This window comes from Pteronotus mesoamericanus, unplaced genomic scaffold (genome assembly GCF_021234165.1).
Source record: "Pteronotus mesoamericanus isolate MK-2021 breed Mesoamerican mustached bat unplaced genomic scaffold, CSHL_Meso_final contig_94, whole genome shotgun sequence".
In the NCBI taxonomy this organism is placed as follows: Eukaryota; Metazoa; Chordata; class Mammalia; order Chiroptera; family Mormoopidae; genus Pteronotus; species Pteronotus mesoamericanus.
Window position 1 is genome coordinate 30,010,314 of NW_026555285.1, and position 12,397 is coordinate 30,022,710.

The 12,397-nt window shown below is 39.3% G+C and overlaps 1 protein-coding gene across 3 annotated transcripts in view; it reads right to left on the reverse strand.

Annotated features, from left to right (window-relative positions):
* TBC1D4 (TBC1 domain family member 4) overlaps positions 1-12,397 on the reverse strand; it is a 182,297-nt gene that overhangs the window by 54,347 nt on the left and 115,553 nt on the right. For all 3 annotated transcript variants that reach the window (XM_054586434.1, XM_054586435.1, XM_054586433.1), the window contains exons 4-5: positions 10,182-10,286; positions 4,887-5,019 (exon numbers count right to left, since the gene is read on the reverse strand). In XM_054586434.1, the coding sequence (XP_054442409.1) occupies positions 4,887-5,019; positions 10,182-10,286 (238 nt within the window). The remainder of the gene's footprint in view (positions 1-4,886; positions 5,020-10,181; positions 10,287-12,397) is intronic.

Genomic DNA, 12,397 nt, shown 5'->3' on the forward strand with positions numbered 1-12,397 from the left:
GAACCTCTATGCCTGCACCCAGGAACAGCAGGCACTAAAATTCGTTTTGACGAGTGGAGACGCTCACCACCATCGCTTCTTTGCTGGCAAAGTCTCCTTAAGAGGTTCCTTAGGCGATATATTAAGAAACTGATTCACATGATTGTTTCTGCTTTATGTTTTCTGCTATATGCTTTATATATCGTACTGTTATAATTTATATTAAATCCTTGGGCAAAATATTTTTTACTACTGTTTACTATTGTTACTATTTTGTTTACTATTCCGGTGTCTTATTAACATGACTAGAAGGATAAAAGATTTAAAGGGGAAGAAGAGGGCAGTTACTTGAAACTAAATCCATAGCCCCAGAAGTTTCTTTAGACCTTCGTTTCAGTAAAGAAATTGGAAACAGCTGGAGTTCATTTTCAAATTACACATGCCAGATCCGCTGCTGTGAATCTGATTTTACTTCCTTCTCCCTGTTTTGGAATCACAGATTAGTGAACTAGTGATACTGAGAGGCAAGTGTATTATTTATCTCTCATATATGTTAGGGTAGGAAAATAAGACCAAGGATACTCGCTTCATCTACCAGATGTTCAACATCCCTTTAGTTTCCTATTCCGAAGCGTGGTCCTCAGGAGCTAGAGTTCCCCTGGAGGGCCAGGGGTGGCCAACCTTCTGTGGCGTCTCTGCGCCACACGGGAAGAGAGAGAGTTGTCTTGGGCCACTCATTAAATACATTACAATACGGAATCACAAAATAATCTCATAATGTTTTGAGTAAATGTACGATCTTGTGTTGGGCCGCATTCACAGCCATCCTGGGCTGCGGGCGGCCCGCGGGCTGCAGGCTGGACACCCCTGCAAGCTGCTGCCTCGCTCCCCACTGGTCCGCAGGCACGGCTGGCCCTGCTCCTCCCGGTCTACATGGTGAGACTCGCCTGACACAGGCAATTAGCATGCTCAGCAGCTCACCTCAGCACACTCTCCTACTTCCTTTTTGTTTTTCCAATAAAAACAGAACTCGTCAATGCTGCCAAATGTATTGATGGGATACTATAAATCTCAGTAAGTGATGTGAAATAGTATCTACATACTACTTATAAATATCTTCTTTACTAAATTTCTTCATGAATCTAAATGTGGTCCTACTTCCAGCTGTACACTTTGTACCTAAGCATAAACAAGTTCAGAAGTCAAGCGTTATCTTACTTAGATGAAATAACTCTTTGGGAAACACACAAATGCCCAGGCTTCAAGGTCGCTTGGCCCTGAAAACCCCAGCCTTCTGCTAGTCCCTCAGAGAGAAGGCATCGGCTGCTCTGCAAACAGACTGAACAAGTTCAAATCCTGGTTCTGCCCCTTCCAAGCATGGTGGATGTGGTAGTTATTACCCACCCTATGTCTTGATGCCTCAGTTTACTCATAAGTAATATGAGGATTAAAAGCAATGCCTATCTTTCAGGATTTCTCTGAAGGTTAAGTGGGCTGATAAATAATGCCTAGACATAGTAGTTCCTGTTGTTACTAATTTTATTCCTTCTCTGACAGCACTGCCCTGTCTTATGCTCTCTTCGCCTGATGTCAAAGACAGCGGCAAAAGAAGGTATTATCCACAGCCTTTGGAAAAGAGCCTGTGTGAACCTTTTTCCAGTCACCATGCATTCCTTGAAGCTAAGGAAGCTTAAGTTTTAGAGTCCCCTCAGGATCTTGGGAGGTGCCTGTTAATTCTAGACTCATACTGTGTATGCTTCATCTTTAGAAAGGTCTTTAAAACTATAAACACTTCAGGTGCCACCACACTGAAGCCCAGCCCTATCTACACATAAGCAAGGTCTGTTGCATCTGCTATAGCTCCCCCGTGTGTTGGAGCCAGCTTCTGATGGACTACCTACTCGTGTGAAACTTTAAAATCTCTTTTCTACAATAGAAAATATATTTTAAAACACCCCTACAATGTGATTTTTAAAACCAGAGATACAAAGTTGCTTCTTTACTCCTAAGTGTTTAGCTTTGTCTACACAGACATATTTTTATGGTGTGAGGTTTGAAAACTAAAAATTCAAAGAGGAAAATATTACTCATCATTATTCTATTAACTTTTGGGGCATATTCGCTGCCAAGAATAAATATGTGTGCGTGTGTATGTATTTGCTTTATATTTTATTACCCAAGTAATATAAGTTCTACATCTTCAAAATGTTAGAGCAATAAAAATATAACTAAATTTGCCTGTTATATAATCAGTGGGCAAAGGCATGAGAGAAAAGAAATTTGTGTAAATTCAAACTGTCTTCCCTAAAATATTTGTTAACTCCAGGAGGAATGATAGCATTTTTATAGTGGAAAATTCTGGATGCCACCCTGGGCCAGTGATAAGATCAACATAACCAGGAATAAAATTTGTCAGCATCATGAGCCCCATGAGATGATGTCCTGAGAAGGACGCAGCACCGTCCCATAGTGCCAGGGAGGAGGGAGACATTCGTCGAAATGTGAGACGACATCAAAATGGGCCACAGTGAGGGACATTCAGCAAAATAGCTGAGCTACACTCACGGGCGACGTTAAAGTCATAAAAGGCAAGGAAAGACTAAGGAAGAGTTGCAGACTGCAGGTAACCAAGGTGAAACAACTACATACAACGCAGGATCCTGGCTGAAATTCTGGAACAAAAAGAATGCACATGAGTGAAAAAAAAATGGTGAAAATCAAATGAAGAGTTTAGTTTGGATAATAATATTGCACCAATGTTAGGAGCCTGTTCCGATCACCGCACTGGGCTACAGAAGACGTTGACAGTGACGGCGGACAGGGAGGGATAGTTTGAAACCCTTGGCAACCTTTATGTCAGTCTAAAAGTAGACCAAACTCTAAAAAAAGTTTTATAAGAAATATAGGGTATCACTTTATGTATTTCTCTAGATAGAGCATCAAGGTGTAGGTGTTATTCAACAAATTTTTTTTTCACTAAATGATGTAATTTTTAGATGTATCCAAGTTCATAAACAGTTAAAATTCATTCCCATTAATTGTTCCATTATATGAACATACTTGAGTTACATTATTGTGTATATTTAGGTTATTTCCAATTTTCCATTATTTACAAATAATACCTTGAAAATGAAAATGTCACCTTCTGAACCTATATAAGAGTTTCTCTTATCGAAACATGGAACTGCTACTTAACAGGGCATATGCAATTTTAGGTTAGTGAGTTTCCATCAATTGTCCCCCCAAATGACCACACTGATATGCACGCCCATCAGTACCACACAGGTTTATCAATATGTCTACAATTTCACCAGCAGTTAATCTAATGAGTATCTTACTGTTTTCATTCACATATCTCTGACATATAGTAAGATTGAGCATCTTGTCATTTTTATTGTTGGGCCTTTTAAATTTCTTTTCAGAGGAGTCCCTTTTAATATGATTTGCATACTTTCTTACTGGTGGTTTTATCTTTTTCCTATAGGTAATAAGAGTTCTTACAAATTCTGAATACCAAACTGCTATTTCCTCATTTGTCACTTATCATTTAACTTCCAAGTAAGCAGTTGTTGTTACATAAATTTTTTTAATTTTTATAAAGTCAAATCTGTCAAGGTCTTCTTTTAATAGTGTTTGCATTTTTATCTTAATAAAAGTGCCTTTGTTTAAAAATGTAGCAATACTCTTTCTTTAAATTATTTTAATATTCTGTTTGCTTCCACACTAAGGACTTTGATCCATCTACAATGAAATTCAGTAGGATAAGTAGAAGGAAACTTTATCTTTGTAAATAGCAAATTGAGCCAACACCATTTCTTGAGTAATTCAGCCTTTCCTCCACAGATTTATAACATTCCCTTTACCATATACCAAAAAAACATTCTGTTTTTGGAAATATATATATATAATGTGCATTCTATAAAATTATAATTACAAATTTTAAAATCTGAACATTACATTTAAATTGTCCTTGATCACAGGATTGAATTGGTATTCAATAAACACTTGCTATTCATCATCAGTTTTGCCATGTGCTTCTGGTTCTGCTGCCTACTGAAGAGAAATCACAATGTGCATTTACAATGACTAGACCATGCTCTGCTTTGTCTTGGAGTTTGCACTCTCCCATCTATTATAACACCTATCATGCTCAACTGCATTTACTGGCTCTAGACCCGTCTTCCACTCCAGTCTGGAAGTTTTCTGAAGGCAAGTCCTGGTCTCAATCACTTCTGAATCCCAAGTGCCCAGCACATTGCCTGGTGCACAGGAGATGCTTAACAAGTGTTTATTAATCTGTGTTTTTTCTCTTGTGCAGTTTTTTCAAACTGTTTTGTTAGTAAGACCATAAGAAGAAGAAAGAGGTCAGAGTCATTGCTCCCTCATCCCCCTCGCTTCCTCAAAATACATTTTTGAAAAAGCTGCTTTATGATATCACGCTTATTATCTCTGTCATGTTTAAATATCCCTCAAAACCACACACGTTTCATTCCCGCCTTAAGCCTTTAGGGAAAGGGCATACAGCACCAAGTGAAAGGGGCTTAAAAAGGAAAGGCTTAAAGAGTCTACACTCTGAGATGGTTTTGCCTCTCTCCTTTCATTCAACAAATATTTGGTCAGTTCCTACTGTGTACACAGCACAGCCCTAAGAACTGTGGGAAATACAAGTTCCCTCCTTGGGTCTGCCTTCAGGGAAAAAAAGGTGAAAGAAAAAAAGAGAAAGAAAGAGGGTTGGAATGCCAAGTCTAGGAAAGACGGACAACATAAATGTGACTGGACGTGAGGAAGGATTCTTTGGGCCCTTGATTTCCATTGAAACGAAGAACCCTTCAACGACAGTAGCAGCTTTCTCACTTCCCAAATACCAACGCAAACTCCTTTTTTGCAAAGGCCAAGTTATACGGCACCTTCGATCCTTTCACAGAGCTTATGCAGCGAGTGCATAGGGCAGGCCTCGCACAGCTTGATCTGGGTCTTGGCGCTCTGCAGGGCGGCTGCTGTACTGAAAGCCTGTTTCAGAGTCAGCATCACCTCATCGACCTGCAGGAAGCAACAAAAATCATGTCCGTTAGAGTACGTGAGTGCGGTGACATATTCAAATCCCAACAGCAATGTGAGACTTTGTTGATGCTGACTAAATAATAAATAATGGAACTTTGATGACTACATATAACTCTTTTCTTTTTAATCTTCACCCAAGGACATACCCATTGATCCTAGGGAGAGGGGAATGGAGGGACAGAGAGAAGAAGGGAAACATAGAGGTGAGAGATAAACATCCATTGGTTGCCTTTTGCATGTACCCCGACTTGGGGCCCAACCAGCAACCTAGGTATGTGACCTGACCAGGAATTGGTTTACAGGACAACGCTCCAGCCAACTGAGTCCCATCGGCCAGGGCATGGCTACTGATCTTAGAGAGAAAATATTGTCTTGTAGTTAGACCTTTAATTATACATTTATTTGAAAGCTGGATGAAATAAGACCATTTTTTAAGTTAATCGTTATTGTATTTTTTCCTATTACAATTTAGCCCCCTTGTCTCCTCTCCCCCGCCAGCAGTCACCACCCTGCTGTCCACGTCCATGAGTTCTTTTTCCTTTTTGATCAGTCCCTCCACCCCTTAACCCCGCCCCCACTAGCTGTCACCTGCTCTCCATCTATGAGTCTGTCCGCATTTCTTTTCTTAGTTCAGTTTGTTCATTAGATTCCACATATGAGTGAAATCATACGGTATTTGTCTTTCTCTGACTGGCTTGAAATGCGACCATTTTATATGCGTAATATAATATTCATCTGTTATTGAATGTTATTTTTGAATCCCACCAAGTGTTATGATATCACAGGCAGTTTGATAATCAATTGGGTTTCTGTTTAAGTATTCACATAAAAATCTCTTTGGAAGTTTTACCTGCAATATATAGTGAGCAACAAAAATAGGTTTACTATTCACTTGTGTTAATAGGTATCCTATTTACTTTATCCTTCTGAATCTTTTTTTTAGTGTAAAAAACAAAAAACCTTTTCAAGCAAAGTTCTGGGAGGGAAATGAGTTCGATTTAAATAATGTTGGAGAGGTCTATAAACAGTGTTCATCTTATCTCTGTGGATAATTTGTTATCGCTTTACTTTTGACTGGTGACACTAAGAGGTTCTGGCACCTTGTTGTCTAATAGCTGGTCGCAAAACTGGGTGAGCAGCTTGAAAACTACCAGCTGCGTTCTTTCTTGCTCTTCCATTAACTCAGCCAATAAGGTGGAATCTAACATTCTAGTTTCCTGGGTGCTGGATGCTTCTTCAGTCAACTGACAGCTCATTCCTAAGCACTGTTAAACCAACTTCAGGCCATGCCATCTTCTCTGGGAAACAAACATCAGTGTTAAGAGATAGCTTTCCCACACGCTGTAGAACTGAGATCAAAATCTAAAATCTGCACAGGAGCTCTGAAGTACTATGGGGCTCAACAGAACTGCCTTTAATATTCCAAATCATTCACCATGCTTATAAACTATTATTTTTTAAAGACTCTTACCCCCTTCCACTTTGGCCTAGTTGAAGAATAATCTAATATTTAAAGGGGTTAATTTACTTCCGCATTTGAGTGTAGGCAGAACCTAGAATAAAAAGAAACTTTATTCTTCTAATATTACTAAAAGGAGAGACCGAACACTAAGTAGCCAGTCATTATTCAGTTATGTTTTATTATATTACCAACTTTTTAAAAGGCTCATAAATAATTTTATATCACTCCATGAATTAAAATGAATTATTCAAAGTCTATTCTTTTATACTATAATTAAAAATAAAGATTTCTAGTTCTTGAAAATAAAAGAACTACATGTTTAATCCTTTCAAATTTTTTATTTCATTTGCCTTATTATGTATTGAAAAGCAATTCAATTACGTATGGAAATGTTTATTTCTGTTTTTTTGTTTCTCATTTATTTAGGGTTCAGCTTTCATATAGACTGTTATTTAGCAACACTGCCTTGTAAAAAGGCCTCCAATGTAAATCCTAAACTTTCATGTTTTCTTATCTATTCTAGATTACACAAGAGGCCAATTTAATGATGTCTGAAATATGGCTACCAATTTCTTCCAGCCACAAATATTACTAAAAACTTTATTTGACTTCTGAAATTTTAAATGTTTTATTCTTTTAATGCACCTATAAGTTCTTTCATGGGATCAGTGCAACTACAAGTTCAAATTCGTATAATATGAAAACTTAATTGTTTTTATTTAGCTACAAAAACAAAAAAAATCATAGGTTGTATTAAAAGGTTAAAAGTTAAAAAATGGGTAAAGATAAATCAATCATATGCAAACAACAAAAAAGTATTCTTAGCATTACCATCAAGCAAAAGCAAATGTGTAGTGAAAAGTGTTAGATGGGACAAATGAGGCCAGTTTATGCTACTTAGGTGAAAATCCATAACGAAGACAATGTTCACAAACATTTATACACTAAACTTAGGTATTTCATAGCATTTTAGCATGAGTCTAAGAATTACAGAATATGTAAGGACTTTAGAAGACTGTTGAGTCCACGGCTAGTGGGGGGCTGAGGGGGTGAAGGTTTGAGCAAAAAGGAAAAGGGCCCAGGGACAGGGACAACAGCGTGGAGACTGCTGGGGGGAGGGGGCATCAGGGGGCTGCATGGTAATAAAAATACAACAAAGATGAAATAACATACAGAAAAAGGTTATCAAGTCTAATCTTCTGGAAACATTTAAACTTAAGTCTTGGTAGCCTGGGCCTTTGTTTCGTTCTTTGTTATATTTTCCCTGGATACTGTTGTCTGTATTTGTGGATTTTTACTTTTTCCTTGTCTGTAAGGAGTAGTGACTTCCATTTTGTCCCACACCTTTTAAACCAATTTTGGGGAAAACAGAAGGGCTATTTTCTACAAATCTCAAGGGTTAGCTAAACAAAATTAACCTCCTTAGCTACAGCTATATTTTACAAAAGAAGGAAGAGGAGCGCTGAGCACCTCCACTGCCAGCATAACCCTCCCAAGTGCATCGGAACGCTGTGCTGTTCATCAATTCCCAGCCGTTGCTGCAAAGAAGCAAAAGACAGGGCTGGTGGTGTGTTCTTTGTACTCAGAGACGACAGCATGTGTGGTTTTACAATATTTTGTCTTACACAGCTGCCAAGCCACATCAATCATATAACACTGCTTAGCCCTATAATATTTAATTGGCTGTTTTGCTTTGTTCCTTTTGTCAGCTGCTTGAGCCATCCTCTGTTATGCAGGAAATTTGCACTTCATTTTTCTTCTAGCTTGCAGTTCTGATGTCTCACTATTCAGTTAAGATGTCTTCTGATAAAATTAAACAGGGCTTCCAGGATTCTAATATGGGCCTGTTCTTAAAAATGACGGTGCCAAAACTGAGATTCTCGTCAAGCTTCAATGTGTGAGGAAGACATTCTCAGCCGGTGTAGTCTGTTGCCTTAGTCACAGAGCTTCCTAAGGTGGAAGAATACAGCATGTTCCCAGCCTTTCTACTCTGAATCCCTGTTTCAAAAACTCATTCCACATGCAAGAGGGCAAAACAAACATACTAAAACGACAAACAAAACTTGTAAAAGAAGTTGGAAATAAGAAGGTTTTTCAGTCTTCCTTTTACTGCAGATTATCTGGTACTCAGAGAGTAAGAGCACCCAGAAAATGATTGCCTCAAGTTAAGAGTAATTTACTCCAACACTCAAAATACCCTTCCCAGGCGCCTGAATATCCTAGAAACCCTGGGGCATAGACAGGAATATGAATGGTCCTAACCCTGCGGGATTCTCAGTCTCATGGAGTAGAAAGTTGTGAACAAATAAATAAGTGTGGGGATTTGTAGGAACTGTGAGTGACCTGTGAACTAGGTGTCACAAGAGCTCTGAGGACAGAGTGACTAAAGAAGTCAATTCCTGAAAAAAGGTGTCAGAAAAGGCTTCACTAGGATGTGATATGTAAGCTGGGTCCTAAACAGTACATGGTAGAAAAGAAGAGGAAGTGGATTCAGAGCACAGAAGAGCAAGGCCAGGCTTGCTTCGCCTCCAGTGAAGTAATAGGAAAGAGAATGTAAAAGTAGGTAATGAAGGCACGGCCCCACCGCCTTGGTTGGTAGCAGGGCCGACCCCTGAGGCCCGCATGGCCTCCTTCCCGGCCGATACGGAGACCGTGGGAGGTAAGAGTTACACAGGACTCAGGCACCAGGGAAATGAAGAGAATGCTGCCTGGCTTATTTGAATATGTCCAAGGGGTGGGTGGGAGAAATGCCTGTGGGAGCGGCAGAGGTCTAAGGAAATACTTTTCTTCACATTACGGCGCTACATCGAAAGGCTTGTGGTAAAGTGGTTAGGAAAGAGAATGCAAGTGGAAGAGTAAGTAAGAACTTTTAGGGAAAAATATCAATATATTTTTATTTACTCAGCTGTATTCCCAAGTGTGCCTTATGTGTTTTTTTTCAAACCCCAACAGCCCCCATAAAAGATGTGTGTGTTGGGAGCGGGGATGGCGGGGGATGAGGTTGAAGACAAGAATTGACTTTCCAGTTCCAAAGAAAGAAAATGAAGGCTAAAATATGGCCATAAGGAATGAAGTATTTTAAAAATAAGGACAGGGCTAATGAAATAAAACAAAATCATTCTCTGCTCTGTAGTGTGAGCATTATCTATTCTGAGATGTCTCAGCAATTAAAAGAGTAAGAGGTCAGCGCCTTCCTTATCTTCTTATACAAGCAATGGAAAAAGTGAAAGCTCTTCTCCTAGTACTAGACTTGTCCTTATCTCCTACTAAGATGACTGGATTTACTAAACTCAAGAAAGTGAAAAATTGTCACAGTAATTGACTTAAAAATTAGTGTGACAATTTTTTTTAATTTATATTTATTGATTTTAAAGAGAGAGAGGAAGAGAGCAAGGGAGAGGCGGAGGAAGAGAGAGAAACATCGATCTGTTGTTCCACTTATCTATGCTTGTTGGTTGCCTCTCCTACATGCCCTGACCAGGGAGCAAGCCTGTAGCCTTGGGGTATCGGCTACTCAGCCAGGGCCTACCAGGGCAATTTCTGTTTTTTCTATTGTTGTGCTGCTTTAAAGAGCAGAGATCTATTTCTAGTTGTCCTCTCCTGTTCTGGGAGGCTTGGCTGCTAAGGGGAGTGTCACCCCTTAGCCGAATGTCTGGGCAGGAGCAACCGCGCCGCTTACCAGAGACTCACTGGCACACTGGAACACGTAACAGACGTACTGGCTCAGCCCAGCCTCTGCTGATTCCCGACAGATAAAGCCGAAGTGATCAACATGCTTTATACCCTAGTGGGGGAAAGAAGCAGGTGTTTAGAGGAGTATGTCCTTTTTAATCAACACTGCGGAAATCAACATCAGCTCTACGCTTTCACACTACTACGAATCTCCCTTCAGCGCTGTGATAGGAGACATAATGTCATAACAAATTTATATGGTGGCCTTTTGATACATAAAGTAAAGGGTGAGAACAAAACCTCATATTTTTTGTTTATTTCAGACAAACGCTTTTTACTCAGGGCCACAGGAATAAAAATATCACGGCATGATCCACTGTCTCTTGTAATAAAAGTGCTTTTCAGTGTTTGCAAGTAATGGAATTTACAATTTATTGGTCTTAGAATGGGCAGTCTGGTGATTCATCATAAACCCTGTTCTTGTCTATATGAGGCTAAGAATCAGAAAAACTACATCTAACAATGCTCCAATTAAATGATGGAATTCCCTGAAGTGGGCATTAAAAATACTAGGATATTTGTCTACTTACAGACATTATAGAGCCACACCAGCTAGAAGACAATACATTAAAGAAACTGTTGCAGATGTCAGTTACCCAAATTCACTGATCACTGTGCTTCCTGAATGCAGGCTAGAGAACCTCAGCTATACTTAATCAAAAATTCCGAATCATTTGTGACTCTCAGTCAGCCTGAATACATACATAACCAATTAGTAGACAGTACCTTGTTATCTTAACAGCAAGCATAGGACTTTGAAAAGCCAGGTAGGCAAAAATTTATAGTTGCCCTGCAGTCAACCCAAAGTGGGGAAAAAATAGGGGTTTGGAGTCACACGGATTTGTGCTTCAATCTTAGTTCAGCCATCTACTAGGAATGCGACATCATGCTGGGTCGCTAGTAATTACCTATGAGTCTCCATTTCTCATTTTTGTAAGAAATTTTTGTGACTTGGAACTAAGAAATAACGAACATTGTTCCTGGCACTTTTGATAAATGGTAACCACTATTCTTATAATAATAAGCTCAAGCTGTCCAACAGATATGAAAAAGGAAATCAACTGATAAAAAGAAAAAAGTCAATAAAGAGGAGTGCAGTGACAATTCATGAGGTGAAGGTCAGCTCCATCTGGTACAGCTCATTAGTGATTAAAGAATATCTTCTACTAGTTTAGTACTAAATGGAAAAAATTCATAGGACCTCATTAGCTCAGTGAGTCTTCAGGCAGTGGCCCCACTTCCAGGAAAGAAACCACTGTCTTACTCCCCACTGGCCAGGGAGCCAGTCCTGCAGATTCTGAGGAAGGAAACATTAGCAGGCGTGCATGTGTCGAAAGGCAAGCCTATTCCCGAATGTGGCCGCATGTATCAGTTCAATTCTGTGGAAAGAAGTAGTGAGAGCAGGGCCACTCAGTGAGGAGCAGAGCTTAACCGGACAATGATTTCCTTCAGAGACCTTTCCACAAATTTCTGTAATATTTTTGTTTAATTCTTTTTCTGGTCTAGAATGCCAGAATAGAAAGCTTACTTTAAAAAAAAGAAAAAGGAAAAAGAAAAAGCACATTTGAGCTGCCTGTTTTACACACTTGGTTTGGCTGGTTCTTTTCTTTTTCCCTTTGAGTGTTCAGTGAGCATTGCCAGTTTTCTTACTGAAAGGCTTGGGGACTGTGGGGGTGACAGGCACTTTTTAGGGTGATTCTTTGTGTTCTGGGGGGGGCAGTAACTACACTGGTTGTATACCCCCTCCCCCAAGTACTTGGCACAAGGACCTACATGTAGAAATATCCACTCAACATTTATTGAGTACCTCAGTGTTAAGATCTGTCTTAACATTTCTTATTCTGATGCTCTACAGAATCGGACAGAAGCCACAGAATAAGACATCTGCCCTTGCACAGCTTATGATCTTGCAGGGACTCCCAATAAACAGACAATTATGAGAAGGCTCAATAAAGACTTTTTCTGTGAAAGTGGATAATCACTCTACCCAATTTTTTGTACTCTGTCAGAAATTAGATATTTGCAATATATTCCTCCAATAGAGAGATGCTTCCTCTCTTTGTTAACAGAGTAGAAAATTTTTACCTTTACAACCTAATTTTATTTCTCCACATAATAGAACAAAATGAAACACCATTAGCTGAGGCTGAGGTGAATAATCAG